This window comes from Myotis myotis, unplaced genomic scaffold (genome assembly GCF_014108235.1).
Source record: "Myotis myotis isolate mMyoMyo1 unplaced genomic scaffold, mMyoMyo1.p scaffold_m19_p_3, whole genome shotgun sequence".
Lineage (NCBI taxonomy): Eukaryota > Metazoa > Chordata > Mammalia > Chiroptera > Vespertilionidae > Myotis > Myotis myotis.
In genome coordinates this window covers 5,410,387-5,435,436 of record NW_023416335.1, presented here as the reverse complement: position 1 = coordinate 5,435,436, position 25,050 = coordinate 5,410,387, and the positions used below count along the sequence as shown (strand labels likewise).

Sequence of the window (25,050 nt, the reverse complement as noted above, 5' to 3'; positions counted from 1 at the left end):
ATGTAATGGGTTTTGCTGCTTAAACTTTCTTTAGAAGTCATTGGTATTAGGTTGATCTCTGAAATTCATACGTTAAGTTTCTGAGTTCCATCTAGAATTAGTAGTGCTAGTCAGTTAAATGACTCCAAGTTTCATTAAAGTACCATACTCTATATGATTAAGAAATCACTTTGGGCCGAAAAGAGGAGTTTATATCATGGACAGAAGAGTCTATTAGATTTAGGGATATGACGAATCTATTTCAGATTTCCATCCAAAGGGTTGAAAGAAAATAATGTATTGGCATTTGTAATATTTCAGCTACGCAGACAATTCTATTTGTATATTATATGTTGACTAGAGGCCCGATGCATGAAATTCGTGCAAGGGGCTTGGCCCCTGCCGCAGCCATGGCTTCGTCTGGAAGGACATCCAGTCTAATTAGCATATTACACTTTTATTATTATAGATGTAAACATATGCTCCTACACTAAAATATAAACTCTAATCTTGAGAGAATAAACCAATGTCATCAATATGAAGGCTCTTGAAGTTTCTATTTAGGAGGAAGACTAACAGAAATATTCCTTTAAAAGACCCTATTTTTAAATCAGGGATTTTCTATGCTGTTGTATACAGCCGTTTGTAGGGGGACTGTGTGAAGGGAGAATGCGTGCAGCGGGACCTTCCTTGAAGGTAACAGAATGTGGAAACTCACGGTGATGTGGCCACGCAATTTCAAACACAGGTGACCACTGGTGTTAAAAGTTTTACTGTGTTTATCTGCCAAGTCTCATGTGGAGACGAAGGAAAACGCGGAGCAGAAGTGACCGCTGCCCTCGCTGCACGCTCCCCTGACCCAGGCCAGTGGCCCCAGAGCGGCTGCGGGATGGGGTGCGGAGGGGCGGCCCTCTCACGGCACCGGGTGGCAGGACCCCTCTCAGCTACATCCTGGGTTTAAAAAGGCCACAACAGGAGGGTGCTCCAAGCTGTTGGAAAGGGGTTTGAAGAGCCGAGCCAGCTGAGGAGGGAGCTGGCACCTCCCCGCGGCGGCCTTGGAGGGATGGGTCTGCACGCCGCCCCCCGCACAGCCGCCCCAGCCGGCGCCCGGGGCTGTACCTGCTTCTCGGCCTCGCGCAGCAGCCTCTGGAACCGGTCGTCCTCCAGCACGCCGGGCGGGAGGTCCGTCTGCCCCTGGGCCTTCAGCTCCTCCAGCCTCTGCCGCAGGTCCCGCAGCGCCTGCAGCTCGTCGTTGAGGCGGCTCTGGCGGGTGAGCGAGGCCTGCAGGTCCAGCTCCAGGTCCAGGGACGTGCGCACCGGGCACTCCTGGGCCGCTCTTCGGAGGACGGGCTGGCAAACCGCCTGGGGGGTGGGAAAACAAACCACGAACACCCTGAGCGCGCCGCCCCCATCACCCGCGGCCCCTGCTTCCTGGCCCCGGGGGTGGCAGCTCCTGGCTCCCGGCGGAGGCCGCGCCCGCCGAGGGACGAGCCCCGGCCAGGGACGGTCAGCGGGAGTGACGAGCCCCGGCCAGGGACGGTCAGCGGGAGTGACGAGCCCCGGCCAGGGTCGGTCAGCGGGAGTGGCGAGCCCTGGCCAGGGACCGTCAGCGGGAGTGCCGAGCCCCGGCCAGGGACGGTCAGCGGGAGTGACGAGCCCCGGCCAGGGACGGTCAGCGGGAGTGACGAGCCCCGGCCAGGGACGGTCAGCGGGAGTGACGAGCCCCGGCCAGGGACGGTCAGCGGGAGTGACGAGCCCCGGCCAGGGACGGTCAGCGGGAGTGACGAGCCCCGGCCAGGGACGGTCAGCGGGAGTGGCGAGCCCCGGCCAGGGTCGGTCAGCGGGAGTGGCGAGCCCCGGCCAGGGACGGTCAGCGGGAGTGACGAGCCCCGGCCAGGGACGGTCAGCGGGAGTGACGAGCCCCGGCCAGGGACGGTCAGCGGGAGTGACGAGCCCTGGCCAGGGACGGTCAGCGGGAGTGCCGTGTCACTCCCGGCGGAAGCTTCAGCGCCCGTGTCAGTCTGCACGCTTCTCGCACCTGCTGCACCCGAGAGGGTCCCGAGGGAGGACCACAGCAGCAGGGCGCCCAGCCGAACGGCTAAGCAAGTGCTGACCAAGAAGCAAACCTTCCCTGTGCCAACCTGAGTCTTTCCCGTTATCACCATAGACAGCCTCCTCGGCCTGGCCACTCGGCTGCAGAGGCCGCCCTCTGGGATAACCAACACGTGTGCGGAGCCTACACGTCCTCCATTTCAGGACACACTCTCCCCGCACTCACACCTTCTGCTTTCATGCCTGTGAGTGACGGCCTTCGAGGTCGGCGGGGCTCAGATCTGATCCCTCCTCTAAGCAACGCTTCAATCCTGGCTCCTTCCTCTGTTTCCCATCATCTCATATCAGCTCTCACCCCCGCATCTCGGCTGTTCTTCCTGCAGCCAGTCTTATCGGTTTGTTAAGAAATAACCTGAATATGTATGAATGAATGTCTGCTGCGGTCTGTAGGCAAAACCCTAGGAAGAGGACACAGTGTGTGACCTTGAGGAGGAGTTAGAGGACATGGGAGACTGCGAGGTGGGGACCGCTGTGCCACAGGATCTCAGGGGGGGGAGGTCAGTGTGTGACCTTGAGGAGGCGTTAGAGGCTGGAGGAGACTGTGAGGTGGGGACCGCTGTGCCACAGGATCTCAGGGGAGGGGAGGTCAGTGTGTGACCTTGAGGAGGAGTTAGAGGACATGGGAGACTGTGAGGTAGGGACCACTGTGCCACAGGACTCAGGGGAGGGGAGGTCAGTGTGTGACCTTGAGGAGGCGTTAGAGGCTGGAGGAGACTGTGAGGTGGGGACCGCTGTGCCGCAGGGCGTCAGGGGAGGGTGGTCGCTCAGCCTGGGCCGGACTGGCCTGGGGACAGGACTTCAAAGGAGGCCGGGTGAGACCATACGCAGGGGAACAGGAGGGCACTTCCTGCCTACAGAGCTGGCAGTGGGAATGGAAAATGGGAGATTACTAATAGAAGCTGGACTATTTGACAGAAGAGAGAGGGACTGAAACGCGAACATCCTAGCGTGACGGTCTGGAACATGTGCATCCCTGCCATCATCATCACAGCGGCTTCGCCCAAGAGCCAGTCGGCGCGGACGTGTGGCAGCCAGGACTCTGGGTGGGGTAGGACCGGGCTGGTGCTGACGGAATACGTACCCTTTTGACCCTCAAACTGCGCCGTTCAGTGGAGTTTCTCACAAACAGAGACTTTTTAGCCAGGGTTGAGCTGTCACTGTCACTGCGATTTAACTGGAGTCAAGGATTAAAAAAAGAAAGAAAATCACTGCGTCACAGAGCCGACAAAGGGATGGTGATAACAGCTTATCTCTTACAGAAAATCCTCCCCAAACACGCTTTGCCCTGCGCCGTTTTTTCCTTAAATGACTTAATCTTTGGGAATAATTTAAACCAGTGCCTTTCGGTGGCAGTTATCAGAAGTCATGGTTAAGATAACTGCACAGACTCTGGCAGAAAATGATCCTTTTTGTTTTCAGCTAATACGCAACATTTATTTAATTTTATTTTTAAAAATTGATTTCTGAGAGGAAGGAGAGGGAGAGACAGAAACATCAATGATGAGAGAATCATTGATCGGCTGCCTCCTGCATGTCCCCCTACTGGGAATCAAGCCCGCAACCCAGGCATGTGCCCTTGACCAAAGTCGAACCTGGGACCCTCAGTCCGCAGGCTGATGCTCTATTCACTGACCCAAACTGGCGAGGGCCCACAACGTTTATTTTTAAAAGAAAAGCTGATGTACAGGTTGGCGCTGAGACACAGTTTGCACAACCTAGACAACTCTTAGCCCAGTCAGCCCATTTGCCCCGCCTCGCCGGCACCAGGGAGTTGCTGAAATGTCACCTCATCAGTGAAGCCCACTCGAACCTACTTAAACCTGCGCCCCTCGCCTCAGCATCCCAGCCCCTCGTCTTCGCAGCCCTGTCCCCACCCCAGACACATCGTGTCCACTGCTCATCGCTGGGCTCGGCCCACAGGAACACAGCTCTGCAAGGGCAGAGCATGGGTCTCTGGTTCAGACAGGTCCCAAGGAGCTAGGAACATGCTTAACAGCAGGTGCTAATAAACACATTTGTTGAGTCAAACAAATACATTTTCACAGCACTTTCCACCCCGTTTTATAATACTGCACCTCTATTACTAGCAGTCATAAATTCTCCTGGAACTAGTGGTGGGTAAATTGGTATGAGTCCCCCAACATTCACCACAGAACTGTGAATCTGATTCGGTGCCTAGTGCCATCACTAAAAGATGGCTTGGTTCTAAAACCCAATTCCCAGGTTTTGGTCCAGCAGGCCCAATGTGGTGTGTAACGTGCACAGAGGTCTACAAAAGATAACCCTCCGATCACCTGCAGTTTCTAAATACAGGCCGAAGTCCACGTGTACTCAGTAGCCGGGTCTGCAACTTCACATATTTGCCAAATATATGGCCCTAGAGCCAATGAGACATTAAATTTAGGAAAGGGGGGACCCCAAAACCAAACTAAAACGAACCACCAGTGTGATATTTATGAGTATTTTATAAAAGCGCTCCTAGCGGTTCCTGTCTGTGGTCGGAGTTTGAGATGCCGCCACAGGTGCATGGCCCGGGCATGTCCCATGTTCCGCCCCGGGCAGGGCCGGTCCTTACCCGGCAGATGTACTGGCTGCGCTCCCCGGGCGAGAAGGTCTGCGAGCGCACGATCACGCTGCTCCTCACCAGGGGGCGCTGCCGCGCGCTCAGCCCGCTGCGCTCTTTGGGCCGAACCACCAGGCCAGCGTCCTCGGCCTCCTCTGTGTTGGTCTCCTTATCAACCTGCAATGGAAGGCCTTCGTCAGGAGCTGACACATGTGGGCTCATTTACGCCCCGTTCTTCTAAGGACAAAAGAAAGCCCTAACCTTACACCACAGACCCATCTAGCACTCGGGCCTCTTCTGAGAGAAGGGCCTCGTGACTCCTGACGGGACCCCAGGGGACGACCACGGAGGGGGTGGGGAGGGTGATCTCTGTCCTAACAGATTAGGCCTCAAGAACGAAGGTTTCCGTTGACAGAAGGTAAACGGGGCTCTATGAACAATCTTATCTGGACATGCCTCATCATTAAATAGCATTCAACGGATGAGTGCTTTTTCCAGAATAAACGATAAAGGTAATTAAACAAGAAAATGAAATCTACTGCAAAGTTATAGGCTTACGTGGACTATGCAGCTATACGTACCCACCCATATGAAGTCTTCAGCCAGGGAACATGCCGTATTGCTTTCCTCAGGAATAAGGAATTGTCTAAGCTTGTTACAACATCCCAAGTTTGCCGGCACCCTCAAAGCTTGAACATAACGTCCCTTCAATGTGTCTGCCACTGAACTAGCCTGTGCCTGGACTGGGTCATCTGCCACCTCCAATCAGAACACCCTCTAACAGGCGTGAACTTTAAACGTTTACTTCATGTTTGAAATGGAAATAAACTTACAACATTTATGAAAATTAATGCAATTAAGTAATCATGCTGGTGTTACCCGGGAAATTCTGAAAATGCTTTTAATACACAGTCACAGAGCAGTTACCAGATCGAAGTACCACTATTTACCTTCTCATATAAAAGCTAAGTGGGGAATGAATATTTGGGGCCCATTTACCAGGTGTACCAGTTAATAATGCGGATTTTTTTTTCAATAGATGGAGTTACACATATGTTTATATGCGATTTGATATGTATGCTATTTTGTTGTATTGACAGCACGCTTCAAAACTTCATATGTCAAATTTTCTGAAAGTGTTTACATCATAGATATTTTTACGCTTAAAAATGTCAAATTTCGCAGAATGCCGACCTTGGGGGGATTAGGGGGAAAAAATGTCAAATTTCGTGCCAAAAAAAGAGCATTTGCGGGAAGTTTTAATTCATTACTTTATTTTGAAGGAAAGTGCTGCTGAAAGTGATCGTATACTTTGGGAAGCTTATGGTGAACATGCTCCATCTCAAGATACCTGTGAACACTAGTTTAAAAGCTTTAAAAGTGATGATTTCGATGTGAAAGACAAATAATATCCAGGTCTACCAAAAAAGCTTGAAGACCAACAATGACAAGCATTATTGGCTGAAGATGCATGCCAAACGCAAAAACAACTTGCAGAAAGAGTAAACGTTGCTCAGCAAACGATTTCCAACCGTTTACAAGCAATGGGGAAGATTTTACAGGAAGGAAAATGGGTGCCACATCAACTGAACGAGAGACAAACGGAAAACCGAAAAGTCATCATTAAAATTTTGCTTCAACAGCACGAAAGTCTTTTTTGCACTGAATTGTGACTGGTGATGAAAAGTGGATTTATTTTGAGAATCCCAAACGCACAAAATCATGGGTTGATCCAGGTCAACCATCAACATCGACTGCAAGGCCAAATCGCTTCGGAAAGAAGACAATGCTCTGCGTTTGGTGGGATCAGGAAGGTGTGGTGTATTATGAGCTTCTAAAACCAGGTGAAACCGTTAATACTGATCGCTATCGACAACAAATAATCAATTTGAACCATGCATTGATCGTGAAACGACCAGAATGTGCCAGAAGACATGGCAAAGTAATTTTGCTTCATGATAACGCACCATCACACACTTCAAAACCAGTTAAAGACACGTTTAAAGATCTTGCCTGGGAAGTATTAGCCCACCCGCCGTATTCACCAGACCTCGCTCCTTCAGATTACCACTTGTTCTGATCAATGGCGCACACACTTTCTGAGCAGCACTTCAAAATGTACGAAGACGTGGAAAATTGGGTCTCTGAATGGTTTGCCTCAAAAACAAGACAAGTTCTGTTGGGATAGTATTCACAAATTACCTGAAAGATGGGGGAAATATGTAGCTAGCAATGGACATTACTTTGAATAAAGCACTTTTGATGTTTCTCTTGAAATTATCGTGTTTTCTTTGATTACAAAATCCGCGTTATTAACCGGTACACCTGGTACAATTTTAAAGCATTTACGATGCTTCTGACAGCCGTCTCCACCGATGCCTACGGCGATCAGCTTCCGCCAAGTCTTGGTGTGGTTATACCCGAAGAGACAAACTCAGCCGACAGGGTGCCTGTAAGAGCCCTGCCTGGGGAGAGGGCAGCTGGAAGTCCTCACCAGGGTGGGCATTCCCGCAGGGGGCTGGCTGCCAGGGCTGTTGGCACAGCTGTTTCCTCCCCTCCTCGTGTCTTCAGCTGTCTCGGGCACACTGGGGCACGAGCTTAGGTCTCCCATTCGCCTGCTGCCCCCGGGCAACGCCACGTCGGCCTCTTCCTCAGCCACCACTTCGTCAGAGGCCTCTCGCAGCATCGCCAACCTTTGGAGAAACGAAGCGAGACACACTCTAAGTCCAGCCGGCGTGTCCCAGCACAGTGCACCCCGGGATGTCCACCTGGTACCAGGGCAGGGAACCGCGGACACACATCACGATCCAAGCCTTGTTTACTAAATGATCATGAAAAATAAAGTTCTCTCCAGCAACCGACAGCAAGGTCACCATAGTTAGGTACGAAAATGCCAAACTCATGCAATTTGACCTAATTCCTACAGATTAAAATAGAAATATACTGAAAATCAAATATTAAGGTTAGCCCCGCCATTTAAAATACTGTCACTCCCTAGAATATAACTTGGTGTTAGTTGTCCCTGTCTTGTAAAAAAAAAATTTAAAAATATAGTTTTATTCATTTCAGAGAGGAAGGGAGAGGGAGAGAGAGATAGAAACATCAATGATGAGACAGAATCATTGATTGGCTGCCTCCTGCACGCCCCACACTGGGGATCAAACCCGCAACCCAGACATGTGCCCTGACCGAGAATCGAACTGTGACCTCCAGGTTCTTAGGTTGATGCTCAACCGCTGAGCCATGCTGGCTGGGCCATGTCTTGTAAAATTAATTGTACAATGGAACGGAGTGACTCTCTGCTAAGCGTGGATAAAGACATGAGGAGTAAAAATACCCATGATCCTCTGTGCTCAGGGTCCGCAGGGGCGGAACCCGTGGGAAGGGAGTTTTACTATTAAAATAACAGAAGACCCTTCAAGCCGTGTGACCTTGTCATCAACAAAAGCCATGGCATGGGTTTGGGTGCTGTGATATGTGGGGGCTTCACAACATATATGTGTTCTGTACAAACTCTACTGACATCCCTGAGGGGTCCCAGATTGGACAGGGTGCAGGCTGGGCTGAGGGACATCCCCTCCTCCCCCCCAGTGCACGAATTTCATGCACCGGGCCTCTAGTTATACATAAAAATTAAAATGTTTTATATATAATTGATTGGCTGCCTCCTCCTGCACGCCCCCTCCTGGGGATCGAGCCTGCAACCTAGCCATATGCCATGATCAGGAGTTGAACCATGACCTCCTGGTTCCGAGGTCGACGCTCAATCACGGAGCCACAGGCTGGGCTGAAAGTTTCTTATGAGAAACGGAGCACATCCTCCTTGAGCTCCCAACAGCAAAAGGAGGGGAAGGCCTTACCAGTCTCCATCTGGACCCCTTTGCTCCTCTCCCGGCCCCGGTTCTTCTCCTTCTTCTTGTGCTAATTCTTGTTCCACGGCCAGCAGCTCCGCCGATGTTCTTGCGAGTAAGGCTGACACTGCATCCTGGGGAGAGAGGAACAGATGGCATGAACAGATGCCCTTCCAGAAATAAGTGAGGTACTCATCAGGTGGGACTTCCCATTGTGAAAAGGAAGCCGGACTAGACCCAGTTCTCCTGCTGAGACTATGAAAGATGAACAGAATAAAACCAACAGAAACTCCAGGTGTTTCTACGCGATGAAGAGCCACAAAGGCGATGGGGACCAGAGGGCCAAGGCCCTGGCTGAGGGAACTGCAGGCAGGCAGACCGACCACCACTGCACTCTTTTCCCGGGGTGGGGGGCACGTGCCAATTCCGGTGGGAGGCCCTCAGACCAACAGATGGTGCTGCCAGCACACAAGAGACCGAAGAAAGCGACTCTAAAGTGACTCCCCACAGAGACACCTGCCATTCCTAAGCTGCCATCGTGCAAACAAGGAGTGGAGAAAGAAAGCAATGTGCAGCTGGCTGGAGGCATTCCAGTCGTCTCGCCTTCCTAGGGGAGAAAAGCTGGAATTCAGGGCCCCCAGTTGTGAGCTGCCTTCCAGGAGAGCACATCCTCTCCAGAGGAGGCCTGCAGCCTGCACTTTCAGACATAACTCCCAGCATTCCACTGACAACACACCCAGTGACGAGGCCGAAAGAAACAACAGACAGAAGAGGCAGCCTCGCCCTGACCGGTTTGGCTCAGTGGATAGAGCGTTGGCCTGCGGACTCACGGGTCCCAGGTTCCATTCCGGTCAGGGGCATGTACCTTGGTTGCAGGCACATCCCCAGTGGGAGATGTGCAGGAGGCAGCTGATCGATGTTTCTCTCTTCGATGTTTCTAACTCTCTATCCCTCTCCCTTCCTCTCTGTAAAAAATCAATAAAATATATTTAAAAGAGGCAGATTCACCAGTGATCTATGCACTGCAGTTACTTAGAGAAGAAATTTATAATTTTACAGTTAATATATTTAAAAAAACAGATAAAATCATGGAGAATTTCACTAGAATAAACACACACACAAATCATATTAGCACATCAGAGTAAACTGCTGGGGAAAAAAACACACCTAAATCTAATAACATATAAAAAGGATTATACACCATGACCGAGTGGGGATGTATCCAAGGAATGCAAGATTGCCTTAATATCTGAAAATCAATAAACCATATGAATAGAATACAGGACAGAAACCACATGATCATCTCAATAAATGCTGAAAAGCTCCTGTCCAATCCAATAACCTATAATGATAAAGACACTCAGCAAACCAGGGGGAGGGCTTTCTCAGCCTGAGGAAGGACATCTACAAAACCCACAGCAAAAATCACACCTAGCGGCGAGAGACTGAACTTCCCGCGAAGGGCAGGCACAGGACCAGGAGGCCTGCTCCCACCACTTCTCCCAATGCCGCACTGGGAGCTCCAGCCGGGGAGACTAGGCAAGAGTCAGAAACACAAAGTAGCTGGAAAGGAAGAAGTAAACTAACCCTGTTTTCAGAAGATATAATCTTATACATAGAAAATCCTAGGGAATCCACTAAAAACCTATTAGTACTAATAAATGAGTTCAGCAGGATTGCAGGATACAAGATAAATAGACAAAAATTAATTACGCAATGAATAATCTGAACATGTAATTAAGAAAACAGTTCTATTTACAAGAGCATCAAAAAGAATAACATTAACAAAAGAAGCATAAACTTGGTCTCTGACAAATACAAAACAGTGTTGAAAGAAATTAAGGAAGACCTAAATAGATGGGAAGACATCTTGTACTCATGGATCAGAAGACTAACACCATTAAGGCAACAATGCCCCCAGCTGACCTACTGACTCAATGTAGTCTCTATCAATACCCTATTTTTTTTTTTTTTTTTGTGGAAATTGATAAACTGGTGCTAAAATTCATATGGAAATGCAAGGGACCCTGAACAGCCCAAACCATCTTGAAAAAGAAAAACAAAGTTTGATGACTCATACTTTCTGATTTCAAAATAATTATAAACGACAGTAATCAAAGCAGTGTGGTGCTGGCCTAAGTACAGACATGCAGGTTAGTGGAACAGAATTTAGAGTCCTGTAATGTAAATGCTCACACTTGTAGTCAATTGATTTTGGGCAAGATAATTCAATGGGAGAAAGAGTAGTTTTTTTCAATAAATAGTGTTGGGACAATTGCATGCCCGCATACAAAAAGAATGAACTTGGGCCCATTTGTTACATCACACATAAAAACACAAATGAGCCAGAGGCCTAAAAATAAAACCGAACTTTAAAACTCCCGGGAGAAAACACAGGAGTAAACCTTTGTGACATTAAGTTTGGCAAAGCCTTCTTAGCTCTGACATCAACAACATAAGCAATAAAAGAAAAAAATACACAGTTTGATTTTTATCACAATTTTAAACTTTACTACAAATAAAACCACCAAGAAAATGAAACGATAACCCACAGCATGAGAGAAAATATTTACAATCATTTACTGGATAAGAGACTTCTATCAAGAATATACGAGGAACTCCCATAACTCAATAATAAAAAGATGAATAACCCATTTAAAAAGCAAACAAAGGATCTGAATAGACAGTTCTCAAAAAAAAAAAAAAAGATATACTAATGACCAGCCCATAAAAATATGCCCCACATCTTAGTCATTAGGGAAATGAGAATGAACCCAGAGATACCCCTTCCTCCCCACCAGCCTGGCTGGAGTGAAAAAGATTAACCCCATGGGCGAGGGTGTGGGAAACGGACCTCAGACGGTGCTGGCGAGAATATAAAATGGCGCAGCCACCGTGGAAACAGTTTGGCAGCTCCTCAACATGTGAAACCTAGAATCATGTTCAACATTTGACCCAACCATTCCACGCCTAGGTATGTCCCCAAGATAAATGAAGACACACGCCCATATAAGTTTATACAAATGTTCATAGCAGCGTTATTAATAAGAGTAAAGCAGTATCAACAGCCCAAATGGCCATGAGCTGATGAACAGATAAAAGGTGGTACATCCCTACAGTGGAATATTACTTGGAAATAACAAGGCACTAATACATGTTACTATGTGGGTGTATCTTGAAAACGTTACGCTAAGTGAAAGACAGCCACAGAGAGTAAGTACTGCATTACTCCATTTGTATGAAATGCCCACAATTAACTAATTTATAGACGGAAGGAAGATGAATGGTTGTCTTGGGTGCAGGGTCAGAACTGGGAGCTATAAGCTAAAGGCTATGCGCTCCCTTTTGGGAGGAGGCGATGTCCTAATGTTAGACGTGGTGAGGGTTGCACACGGCTGTGAATCAACTGAGAACTACTGAACCGTGTGGTCCAGCTGGGGAACCGTACACTTTGAAGGGGTGGACTGTGCGCTATGCGAATGATACGGCATAAAGCTGATGAAGACGCTTGCACACGGGGCCATGACGGAAGCACTCTGAACGCCTGAGTCTCGACCACGGCGCTGGTGTGTCACGTGGGCTCTCCCACTCGCCGGTCTCCCTCCGCCGCCCACCAGTGCCCATGGGGTCTGCGCCGATGACCAGCTGAGCCCTGTTGCTTTAATCGTCTGACTCACGCTGTAAGGTCTTCCCTCACAGTCAGTCTATAAACGTGACTCAGCAGCAGCACCCACAGATGCCAGATCGGTGACGAGCGGCTTCACAGAAGGCCCCTTAGTCAATTCTGTGAAGTCGTGAAGCGTGACTATTGGTTACAACACGCTTTGTAATAGAAAATATTTGTGGAGCTTGATGTTACAAACGGAAACTAAGGTCATATTTTAACCTTTGCAAAAAATATAACAGTTTCAAATGTATAACTTGACAGTGAACACCATGTGTAAAATATAAACTTAAGTCAAAGGGTTGTTCATGTCACCCAAAGCAACGCGCCTCCACGTCAGGCTACGTTTATGGGAGGAAGTGTGAGCAGAAACAAGTGATCCTTTATCAACTTGAAACAGCGGGAAGTTATCTTTCCTTCTTCTAGGAGGGTGGGAGGAAGGAAGGATAGCGAGTGAATGAAGTACGTTGGCATCACGGCCTTCTATCCCGTGTTAGTTTATTAAACGGCGATGACTTTCTTCTCTCATTTTGACTCACCAGGTCTATGGGCTCCACCAATGGCTGGTTTGGTTGGAATACTGAATCCTCGTGTTCTTCTTCATTCGTTTTAGAGGGCATTTGCTTAGAAGGAAGCAGATTGTACCACAGAGTGAAAATCTCATTGGAAAACGGCAACTCGGCCAGACTGATCTGAGTTCCAGCCTGTGGGAGGCGAGAGAAAGAAAAGAGAGAAGATAGAATGTTTAAATCCACATCTGCTCCTGATATAATCAAGATTATTGGGCAAGCTTGTTTTAGGGTTTAAAAAAAAAAAGCAATATTCATGATATAAAGCATTACATTTTTTTAAAAACCTGAAGATGTCTTATGTTTTCAGGTGTGACTGAATAAGAAATGATCCCAATCTAAAAGCCAACTCTGGCCCAGTCGGTGGCTCAGTGGCTGAGCGTCGACCTATCAACCAGAAGGTCACTGGTTTGATTCTCTGTCAGGGCACACACCTGGGTTGTGGACTTGATCCCCAGTGTGGGGTGTGCACGAGGCAGCCGATCAATGATTCTCCCTCATCACTGATGTTTCTGTCTCTCTCTCCCTCTCCCTTACTCTCTGATATCAATTAAAATTTTTTTATAAAATATTAAAAAATAAAAGCCAATTCTGGGATTGTTTTGTGAGACACTGTTTTGCCACAACCTAATGACTAAGCATGCAACATTTTGTAAGTGTGCAATTTTTTTTTAAAGTTTAAAAATACAAATGACTAAGTACAAATCATAATGCATCTTAGGTTATGAGTGATATGATTATTATTTACAAAAGTCCATTATCTACTGAAAAAGGTGAAAACAAACAAAAAACTCCATGGTGGTTCTTAAATGAGAAATTAGAAAAATTTTTCTTTAACTAAGTTAGAATATAAAAAAAAAATAGGTTAAAAGTTTTAATATTTCACCAAATCACAGTTTCAACCAGGATCTAAATTAAACTGTATCATTTTATAAGAAAATCACTTAACATATTTATTAACTTTATGGAGCTGCTAACACATATATTTATACTAAACCTTTCTGACAGCCTACTTAGTCTATCTTTGCTTCTTGCTTTAAAAAATTTTTTTGTTAATCCTCACCCGAGGATATTTTTTCATTGATATTTTAGGGGGAGTGGGAGGGAGGGGGAGAGACAGAGAGAGAGAAACATGGATGTGAGAGAGACACATGGATTGGTTGCCTCCTGAACACGCCCCAACCAGGGCCGGGATAGAGCCTGCAATCAAGGTACGTGCCCTGGACCAGAACTGAACCCTGGATCCTTCAGTCTGTGGGCCAATGCTCTCTCCACTGAGCAAACCAGCCAGGGCATCTTTGCTTCTGTCTGTCTTCATTGTCAGACAGTGCCAGGCATTTTTATATACAGACAAAATATGAGTGAGACCTTTCACTCTTTTCAGCTTTGTGCGTGGGGACAGGTGTTTGCGTCTCCCCTGCACCGCGGGAAAGGCTCGGCGAGAGACCCACCGTTCACCCAGCGCATTGGAGCACCGTATTTCACTCGTGTGGAATGGATTTCTGGTGTGACGCACGACAGTGCGTTAAAGTCACTGTCAGTTGTTCGAAGTCTTCTGCTTCAGCATTTAAATGTCGTAACTGCCCTAACTAACAATGGACATGTCTTCCTACAATCTAGGGCCTAGACGCTCTGCTTCCAAGGCTGGGAGAGTGAGCTGACACAGGGACCCTACACTCAGTGTCTTGCCCAATTTAAGTTTGTGACAGTGAATTGTGTGTGGGGTTATTTGGTGGCTGTACATTACCTCTCTCTGTGATTCTTTATTGAAAATAGAGGCGACCATACCTTTTCTATACAAGTGATGAGGATTTCGTGAGATATTATGTACAGAGCACCCAGCACAGACTCGTACTGAGTAATAAGCTCCCAGGTGACAGACAGACAGAGGTCAGAGGGTAGGAAGGGAAAGCAGCCTTTACAGAGTCACCACGCAGAAGCAGAGGCCAAAGGTCTGGAAACAGAACGAAAACCTGAGATCACTCCTTCACATGGAAGCTGAGACAGCCACTGGGTGTGTCGGAGGCCCTGGGCGGGTGTGTGGTGACGTCGGGGCGGCACACAGCAACTAGAAGCCCTGGGGGTGTGCGGGCGAGGGTCCAGGGGCGGGACCGGGGCCACCCACCAGGCACTCCTCCGCTCGGTGTGCGCGGGCGCAGCACAGGTCCACGCGCAGCGTCTTCTGCTGCAAGGCTGCCTGCGAGATGGCCACTCGGAACATGTCGCTGAACAGAAGGGGTTCTGTGGCCGGGTGCACCTTTGTTCGAAACAGACAGCTGACGTCCGTGGAGCAGGGGAGCAGAGCAACCCTGAAATACCTGCAGAGACGAGAGAGCAAACGACTTCAGGGCCCTGCAGCCACAGCGGGTTCACCACTGCGCATGAGACTGTGTGCAAAGAGAGAAACAGGGGGGACGGACTCACATCAACGTAGAGCCCTGCTGCCGTCCCAGGTCTGTCCTGCTCTGCGACACAGGCCCTGCTCCCAGCCCACCCACCCGCGCCACCAGTGCCCAACACAGGCCCCTGGGCCCCAGCCCGCCACGCCCCCGGCCACAGCCAGCCACACTCATGGGCCCCAGCCCACCACGCCCAAGGGCCACAGCCAGCCATACTCATGGGCCATAGCCCACCACGCCCAAGGGCCATAACCAGCCACACTCATGGGCCCCAGCCCACCACGCCCAAGGGCCACAGCCAGCCACACTCTCATGGGCCCCAGCCCACCACGCCCAAGGGCCATAACCAGTCACACTCATGGGCCCCAGCCCACCACGCCCAAGGGCCATAACCAGTCACACTCATGGGCCCCAGCCCACCACGCCCAAGGGCCACAGCCAGCCACACTCATGGGCCCCAGCCCACCACGCCCAAGGGCCATAACCAGTCACACTCATGGGCCCCAGCCCACCACGCCCAAGGGCCATAACCAGCCACACTCATGGGCCACAGCCCACCACGCCCAAGGGCCATAGCCAGCGCACATGGCAGGAAGGCGAAGGCGGACAACACCATGGGACAGACATGCTGAACACCCCACCCGCCCATGTACAGCCAACTCCACTGTAAGTGATTTCTGAGCCTGGGGGGGGAGGGACCCACTAGGTGATGTGGTCCCAAGAGCATCGTCCTGAATCCTTAATTAGAGACGGCGGTGAGCACGTCCCCGGAATGCAACACATTGTCCTGCCAGAGGAGAAGGGCCGAGGAGCATTCTGGGCCAAAACTTAAAACAGATGGACTTCCACAGCCCAGCCTAGCATCTCAGAAGTATCAGAAATGACAACCTGTGTTAGAGTCTATGCTTTGCAACATTCAGAAGGTAGAGAGAAACACCTTGTAATACTGCCTTAAAGTAAAGTTCCTGAGCACACATTCTATGAGGACTCACAACTCTTGGAAACTGCACGAGATGCTTCCTTTTAAATCCCAGGAAGAGAACACCCACTGAGCCCTCCCCGCCCACGCCAGGCCTGTGGGAGGCGTGTTCTAGGAGATGCCTCTCCATGAATCACTCTGCAAACGCACACGCGAACTGAGGAAGGGCACAGCGGCTGTGTTATGTCCACACTGACGGTGGAGCTTCAGCGCTAGAACCTGCTGGGCCCAGGGCTGCTGCTGAGGCTGGGGGTCGGCAGCATCTTCCCTGCCTCTGGGGACCAGCACGCGGAGAGCTGGGGGAGGGAAGGGTGGCTCCTTCTCCAGACCTCAGTGCTATGCACCAGCAGCCTCAGAACCACTACGGGACCCTAAAGCGTTCCCGTGGAAACAGGTTCTTCGTGGTTTACAGCAAATGGCACTAAACGGGGGGGGCGGGGGGGGGGTGTTTTCCTCTCGCCTTCAAGGCTCCCCTCCAACCTGCGGCCAGGAGCCCCAACAGGTACACCGGCCACTGCCGACCAGGCACACTCCGCAAGCGGTAACTCGCAATAAACAGTGAGTTCTGAGTTGGAGGAAAAGCAACTGTTTTAAGGCCACATCATCCTGGTCCCCGTCTTTGCAGGCCATTTTCTGGGGCTCGAGGTCAAGGCTGAGCATTGCAGTCCCTGCCACACACAGCCCAGCATTTTACAGTTTCTGCTTGAAAAGTGAGATAAAAAGTCCTGGTTCCTGTTCTTAATAATGAATTGGCTGAACAACAATCAAAATCCCAAATGCTTCTTCACATTCCCCCTTCCTCTGGTCCATCTGCTGCCGGTAGGTCCGGCGCCCGGCTCCGTGTCTGCACGCCGCCGCCGGAGGGACCGCTTGGTGACAGTGTACATGTCTCCTGTGGACGGTTTTGATGGCCGCCATTTGCTCCTCACTGGTTTACTTACACTTTTGAAGTATGAGGTATCAGGAAGGCATGGAGATTCCGGAGTTGTGCTATAATCACCATGAAACTGGCCCTTTTCGCATCGTATCTGTTGAAAGAGAGGCTGATGAAGTGAGGAGAGCGCCCAGGCCGGCGGTCCCCGCCCTGAATTCTAGGCCCGCCCTGCCCGTGCACAGCTTTACCTGAGCCCGATCTGCACCTGCGCCGTCTCCATGACGACGCCAGCATCCTCTTCACCGTAGGCAACGTCTCCCACTTCACTGGGTCTGGGAACCGGGGACAGGGGCGCAGGAGAGAGGCTCATTAATGGGGAGCTCGATGGTATGGTTACCATCTGCCACTGGACCAACTTGTGTGAAAACCCGAATTCCCAGCACCCGGGGGGGGCGCTCACTCAGCTCTCCCTCACCTTGTCAGGAGGGTCTGTCTCCGACCCTCTAGGGCGGCGGTTCTCAACCTGTGGGTTGCGACCCCTTTGGGGGTCAAACGACCCTTTCACAGGGGTCGCCTAAGACCATTGGAAAACACATATATAATTACATATTGTTTTTGTGATTGATCGCTATGCTTTAATTATGTTCAATTTGTAACAATGAAATTGGGGGTCACCACAACATGAGGGACTGTATTAAAGGGTCAGGGCCTTAGGAAGGTTGAGAACCACTGCTTTAGAGGACCAACTTTCTGGTGCCTCCGTGGGTACACTGCACCCCTGCACCCATTTCCAGCTCCCACAACCTACTCGGGAGCTGATGGCCACGCAGGTGACCAGCCCCTCCAGCGTTCTCATCCAAGTCAGGGTAAGTCTCAAGGAGACGTGTCTGAGGAAGGACAGCCCCTGCTTGTCCCTCCCTGTGACATGCTGTCCCTCCCTGTGACATGCTGTCCCTCCCTGTGACATGCTATCCCTCCCTGTGACATGCATGTCTGTCCCTGTGACATGCTGTCCCTTCCTGGCTGACATGCGTGTCTGTCCCTGTGACATGCTGTCCCTCCCTGGCTGACATGCGTGTCTGTCCCTCCCTGGCTGACATGTGTGTCTGTCTCTGTGACATGCTGTCCATCCCTGGCTGACATGCTGTCCCTTCCTGGCTGACATGCTGTCCCTTCCTGGCTGACATGCTGTCCCTTCCTGGCTGACATACATGTCTGTCCCTCCCTGGCTGACATGCATGTCTGTCCCTCCCTGGCTGACATACTGTCCCTCCCTGGCTGACATGCTGTCCCTCCCTGTGACATGCTGTCCCTCCCTGTGACATGCATGTCTGTCCCTGTGACATGCTGTCCCTCCCTGTGACATGCTGTCCCTCCCTGTGACATGCTGTCCCTCCCTGTGACATGCTATCCCTGTGACATGCATGTCTGTCCCTGTGACATGCTGTCCCTTCCTGGCTGACATGCATGTCTGTCCCTGTGACATGCTGTCCCTCCCTGTGACATGCTGTCCCTCCCTGTGACATGCATGTCTGTCCCTGTGACATGCTGTCCCTTCCTGGCTGACATGCGTGTCTGTCCCTGTGACATGCTGTCCCTCCCTGGCTGACATGCGTGTCTGTCCCTCCCTGGCTGACATGTGTGTCTGTCTCTGTGACATGCTGTCCATCCCTGGCTGACATGCTGTCCCTTCCTGGCTGACATGCATGTCTGTCCCTCCCTGGCTGACATGCTGTCCCTTCCTGGCTGACATGCATGTCTGTCCCTTCCTGGCTGACATGCATGTCTGTCCCTCCCTGGCTGACATGCTGTCCATCCCTGGCTGACATGCTGTCCCTCCCTGTGACATGCTATCCCTCCCTGTGACATGCTGTCCCTCCCTGTGACATGCTGTCCCTCCCTGTGACATGCTATCCCTCCCTGTGACATGCATGTCTGTCCCTGTGACATGCTGTCCCTTCCTGGCTGATATGCATGTCTGTCCCTGTGACATGCTGTCCCTCCCTGGCTGACATGCGTGTCTGTCCCTCCCTGGCTGACATGCGTGTCTGTCCCTCCCTGGCTGACATGCGTGTCTGTCCCTGGCTGCGGACCATCTGTGACACAGACTGACATGTGCAGGCACACGTTTCCTCAGTGCTGCCCCCGAGGCTGCGGGAGCGACTGACGGTGGCGGGACGCCCTGGCCCGTGACCCACACGCGCTTGGGGTGGGGGTGATGGGGGAGCCCCCCGCTGCACGGGAGCCTTACTGCTTCACGAAGCCTTCGTAGACGCCGCTGTCTCCCGCCACCGACTCGTCCGACACGGCCGCCGACACGCACGCGGTCCTCTCCCCCAGCAAGTGCGCGCCTCTCCTTTTGGGCGCCGCCTTTTCCACGTCTGAGGGGAGAGGGCACTCATGAGGTTTCTGATCAGGACACGTTAAGGATAAAATACGCCCGTTCCCCAGCATCCGAGACGTTTCCATGACCGAGTGCCCGGCAGGAAAGGACCCATCACCTAATGTCATTTTTGTTTTTAATAAAACCTTTGTGCTGAGTCTTTGGCACCAACGACCACTTGCCGTTGGTCTCTACCCCCTGGCCCTGGTGTGGTCCCGCTTCTGCGTCCTGACTGTACATCTCAGGAAGAGGCTGGGGGTTACGGCTTCAGGTGACGCGCTGGTGGCTGGCGGTGGGACTGCTTCCCCTGGAGGACGGAGTGCCTTCTCTCCGCCCACCCCCACGGAGGGGTGAGGGTGACACATGACTTATCGATCAGTCCCAGAGCAACCGGGCGGCCTGAGACCGACTCTGACAATGAGAGAGGCTGACCATGAAGGACGGGGACTTATTCCAGCTCCATGTCTGTCAGCAGCTGGGACTGCTGGGAGCAGAGTGAGTATAAAAGGAACCCGGCTGCACCCGCAGGGGACTCCAGGGCATGGAGGGGGCAGACACCGTCCCTGCTGAGCCACCCGCCCCACACGAAGGTCAGACACGTCCAAGAAATGGAAGGCCCTTCGCCCACGCACAGAAGAGCCGCACAAAGCACCTGCTTCTCCCTCTCCTCTCGTGATGCCAGAGGTTTGTAGGACCAGGGCCGGCAGCGTGTGACCCCTCTCCATACGTCATCGTAATTCCCATAAACCAGTGCGGTACAGCCCGCCCGCTGGGTGCCTCATGGACACGCACCCCCTCCAGCCCCTCAGGAGTAGAGACGCACCTTCCCCCTTTCCCAGGAGGAACAACCCCTGGGGAGACGGGGTGTCATGCTGGCCCGGACATGCCAGCCAGCGGGGCAGCCACCATGCGAGCAGGCGAGGCTGGCTCCAGGGGGAGCCCCCGGCACCCCGAGGCAGAGGGGGTCCCTTGGCCCATGGCAGCCCCTCGGCCCGTGGCGGCTTTGCGCTTTGGAGCCCCCGCGGGAGCCCCACTCTTGCGCTATTTCCTTGTGCTGATTGTTTCAGAAAAGCGTGACTTGGGCTCTGGCACCGGCCAGGCAGCAGCACACGAGCCACACAGATGCTCCTGTGCCCGCCTCTGCCCCCGCCCCAGGCCCCGGGCGGGCGGGGTCTCTGTCTTCAGGGATGGAAACCACGCAAACAAGATGGATTCTTCTATCTCCTTAAACATCTGAACTGGCCAATCAAGTAATACTTAGACTCCTAGGACCCTGAAGACCCATTAAACAGGCTCCTTGACACAGCAAGAAAACGCCCGCGAGGAGGCCGTGCCCTGGCGTGTCACGGGCACAGTCACGCGTGCAGTGTGGACAGGGCTCCGGGGCCACGCGGGGGCTACTTCCATTTCGTTTCAGGCCAGTGCCACGGCAGACCGCCCTCCTCGACCACAGCTGTGCTCGTGTGCCAACCGGGCACCACTGTCCTCTCTGCAGCCACATCGGCTCCGCAGAGGGAAACTATCCCGGAAAAGAGAAGTCTCCGTTCCTGTGTTCCTGTCTGAGCGGAACCGAGGAGCTGCTGCCTCCCGCCCTGCAAGGAGCACGGAGGCCAGCAGGTGGCAGCGCGGCACCGTCCCCGGCCACCCTACCCCGGGCACAGGGCAGCGAGTCTGCGAGCGTCTGGCCAGAAACAACCCTGTTTGTACAGAATCCCCGGGGCAGCCTGGACACCCAGCCGGCACTAACGACGGGATGCTAATGGCTTTGGTTCTCGTCTGGTTCGGGCCAGCTCTGCACAGAAAGCCCTTCTCTCGGCCTTGTCCTTCCAGAACCGAAGCTGCCCGAAGTGTCACGTGTCCACAGAGCACATCCCGGTCACTGCCACACGCAGAGCAGAAACCAGTGACTAACTCACCACCCAGGGAAGGCGCTTCCTATTTGATAAAGAAAAGTGCCTAGGGATAAACCCTGCTTGGACGAAGCAAATTCAAAAGAGCAGGAAGAGCAGGGGGACGAGCACCGCTGGGGGAAGTGGAAAACGTCACCCTCCCATCACTCCCCTTCAGACGGCGCAGCGGGGACCAGGCCAGCGACGCCCACAGGTACCTGCGGCGCCTTCGTAGAACGGCTCCCTGGTGCCCTCGCGCAGGTCTCTGTCCTCTAACAGGGCCTGGGGCGCGCCTCCCGCGTCGGCGTCCAGCAGGGTCTGGCTGTCGCCGAGGCCCATGTCTGCGAAGTGGCCGCTCACGTCGCAGTCGTCGAAGTCGGCGGCGAACCGGTGGAGAGGGGCGTCGTGGGAAGACATGGGGAAGGTGCCTTCCAGCACCAGGGGGGAGCCGGGCGGGGACAGGGAGGACAGGGAGGACCGCGAGGACAGGGACGTCACAGACTTGGGGGCCTCGGTCGGCGGGGGCGCGGGGCCCACGGCGGCCGCCCCGCAGGGACCGCTCTGGCCGGGCTGGCTGGGGGACCTGACCACTTCGTGCTCGTGGATGGTGGTGATGGGCCCGGAAGGGACGTAGCCGCCCTTTTCTTGCAGGAGGAAGTCCAGTTTGTACTGATAGTCCGCGTCGAGCTGGTCGCCCGGGCTGGTGTAGAAGAGCTCGCTGGAGCTGAGGGAGTTGAGCGAGCCCCGGCTGGAGGTGTTCAGGGACCCCCGGCTGGAGGCCAGGGAGCCCAGGCTGCTCCCGGACGACACGGACAGGGTGCTGGCGGAGAGGCTGCGGGAGGAGGAGCGCGATGGTCAAAGCCGGACTCATCAGGAAGCCCAGGCCAGCCCCGCTGGCCCTTCAGACCCCGCGAGGCCAGAACGGCCCCAGTGATGGGCTTCTTCATGAACACTGCAACCTGGCCCTCCGCTGCTCTCTCCGCAGTAACCCTGCTCTTACTCAAAACCACCCCTCTCGCAAAAGACACAAAAGCAGGGGAATCAAATCCCTATCGGCAAATCTACCCGCACAGGGATCCAGAAGCAAGGATGCAATTTAAAATACAGACGGGGAAACAGGACCAAGTGCTAGTGCAGTCACTTTGCTGAACAAATGGCACGTTCTGAGAGACATGAGGCGCGGTGAGGAAGCAGAGCTGACAGAGCTGGGCTCCCCCACCTCCCCTCTCGTGTGAGTATTAAATAGTGACCATGTTCTCGGACGTAGCAGCCGCCACCCCCCGCCCCCTTTCAAAAGAAGGGCTGATGTGGAGAAAACATGTCATTTCCCTAAGTGTGTACTGAAGCTACACACCTGTTTCCCACTGGATATTTCAAATGTGTTTCAAATGCCACCTTGAGGTTCATGAAAGAAAAGTCTATGCAACCTTAAGTTTGGTCACTCAAGTTTGAATTGTACTAGTATAACGTACGTTCCTTCCTTGTAAAGAGTTGAACATAAAGAGAAAAGCAATCAAAGGTGGACGAAAACATTCCTGAATGTCGTCAGGAAAGGACGTCCCCTCGAGAGCCGGAGAGACTTGCCTTTTCAGCTCTGAGTGCAGATAAGTAGTTAATTTGGTCGTTTCTTCAAGTTTCTGGAGCAGCTCCTTCCTTCGCTCTTCCAGTTTCAATCTAGAAAAAAAACCACGGAAATGAATTTGTATTTTCAAATGACGATGAGAAAACACGGAGACTGAAGGGGAAGATTACCATCATATAAACATTACGCGCCCCGAGGGGGGGGGGGGCTGTGAACTTGATGGCGAGGGAGCAGCCCCGGCAGGAAGCGAAGTGCGCAGAAGCGCCTCGTTAGCATAACTGAGGATGCTGTGAACTTGGTTTTCTACAATTTTGTTCAACGGGCGAAAAACCTCATGCTCTCTCAAATTACAGAAAGAGAGTGAGAAGGAAAACAAGGCACTAACCGAGATCAGACGCCCACAGGCCTGTGCTGGGCTCCCAGTCCTAAAACAATGTAACAGCAATAACGAGGGTCATAAAAGGTCACCGAGGTACTGAATAGGTAGGGACTGTGCCAAAGGAATGTTTAGTGATAAAAATTCCCATCTTAATTCGATGGGAACGTTAGTGATTAAGAAACCAGTTAGTCCAAATGTCTGTGCAAGAGAGACATCGCTATGACTATCCCTCCGTCCGCAGGACAGCCATCACTGCACCAGATCCTCATGGAGCTCCGTGCACTAGCGTCGGGGGTTTGTGAAAATCAGATGTTCCGGAACTGTGTACGCGAAGAAGCCATTGGAAAATACACTCAGCTCCCAGGTTAGGCAGCTAGGAGCCTGCACGAGGGCCGCTGCGTCATCTCAGGGCCCTCAGACGTCATGGAAACGAGCCATTCAGAGGGGTGCACGGGCTGCGGCTGGGGACGCAGAACACCACGGTGTCCAGGCTGGTGCTGTGCTGGCTGTGCGTCCTAAGGAGAGCCACTCGTCCAGGCCTCAGCCTTCTCATCTGTGCAATGGGGAGCACAGTCCCCCTGAGCCTGCCGGTGAGGCTGTGGAGGCAACCAAGTGGGGGGAGTGTGTGTGGGGCGCGCTCAGACGTCAACACAGACCAGTCCGCTCAGAGCCTCACGCCTTGCAAGGTGGCGATATAAACATTAACTCCTCTCCTGGGAAGAAAAAGAAAATTTCCCTAATTCCCAGCTCCTTTGAAATGTTATGTATGTTTTAGGCAGTAAGAAAACATGCCCATATTTTATTTATAGGTATTTTTCCTTTGATGTGTCACCAACACAATTTCATTATATGTTAAAATAAAAAGTCATTCTTGTCATTTTGTTTAGGACTTCAAAGGGCGGTAAATTCTTAATTCACAGCTTTCAAAGGTGGATTTTGAAAAGGAGTACAGGCCGTACTTTTAAGATCTCTTAAACATAAATCAGAACTCAACAAGGAAAAATATTAATCCAAAACAGATGAAAGGAAGGAAGGTCTGGAGAAAGCCCCCGTCTCCTCATAGCCGAGTCTTCTGAGCAGCAGAAGCCTTTCTAATTCCGGATAAATCTAAATAGTGCACAAGCAAACGAAGGCTCTTTCTGGTGTGTGAAGGAGGCAACAGCACGACGTTAGCGTGTTTCACGCTAAAATGTAAAATCCGTCTGGCTGTGTGGCTCAGTGGTTGAGCACTGACCAGCGAACCAGGAGGTCACGGTTCGAGTCCTGGTCAGGGCACGTGCGGGTGGCGGGCTCCATCCCCAGGGGAAGGAGAGGGGCCGGTGAGGCGCTGCGGTCCTTTAAGACAGAACAGGGCGGCATCTGCAGAGGCTTCCCCTTGTCACACTCTGTCCTGTTCCCTAAGGTGTGAGGCGGCAAGGCCAGGGCAGGTCCCCACTCCCTGCTACCGGCCCCGCCTGACTCAGACCACCCAGAACTTGGCAGGTAGGCACATTTTCAGGTCACCTGCTGAAATAGTAAGTCCCTTTTCATTAAAAAATAGAGGACACTCATACCCCACCTGCTCACTTTAAAATTCTTCTCAGGACCAGTGACAAAAATATTAGTCATGCACCTGCGAGATGGACTGTCGTTCACCGCTGTGCAAACACTGCCAAGCACAGGTACACCAGCCCGGGTGCGAGCCTGCCCCACACCGGGGCCACACGGGCAGCCCGTGGCGCCGGGGCCACACGCCTGCCCAGCAGGCCACTGCACTGAAGCACGAGAGCAAACCCAGCACCAGAGACCACGCTGCGATTGAGGGACACAGCAAACACGAGATGCAAG

At 52.1% G+C, this 25,050-nt stretch overlaps 1 protein-coding gene across 3 annotated transcripts in view; it reads right to left on the bottom strand.

Moving 5' to 3' along the window:
- WWC2 (WW and C2 domain containing 2) overlaps positions 1–25,050 on the bottom strand; it is a 135,669-nt gene that overhangs the window by 4,686 nt on the left and 105,933 nt on the right. For all 3 annotated transcript variants that reach the window (XM_036297934.1, XM_036297935.1, XM_036297937.1), the window contains 12 exons: positions 22,847–22,936; positions 21,481–22,094; positions 19,242–19,371; positions 17,239–17,322; positions 17,058–17,144; positions 14,864–15,056; positions 12,709–12,873; positions 8,515–8,639; positions 7,149–7,347; positions 4,667–4,831; positions 3,173–3,265; positions 1,099–1,341 (listed from right to left, as the gene is read on the bottom strand). In XM_036297934.1, coding sequence (XP_036153827.1) covers positions 1,099–1,341; positions 3,173–3,265; positions 4,667–4,831; positions 7,149–7,347; positions 8,515–8,639; positions 12,709–12,873; positions 14,864–15,056; positions 17,058–17,144; positions 17,239–17,322; positions 19,242–19,371; positions 21,481–22,094; positions 22,847–22,936 — 2,188 coding nt within the window. The remainder of the gene's footprint in view (positions 1–1,098; positions 1,342–3,172; positions 3,266–4,666; positions 4,832–7,148; positions 7,348–8,514; positions 8,640–12,708; positions 12,874–14,863; positions 15,057–17,057; positions 17,145–17,238; positions 17,323–19,241; positions 19,372–21,480; positions 22,095–22,846; positions 22,937–25,050) is intronic.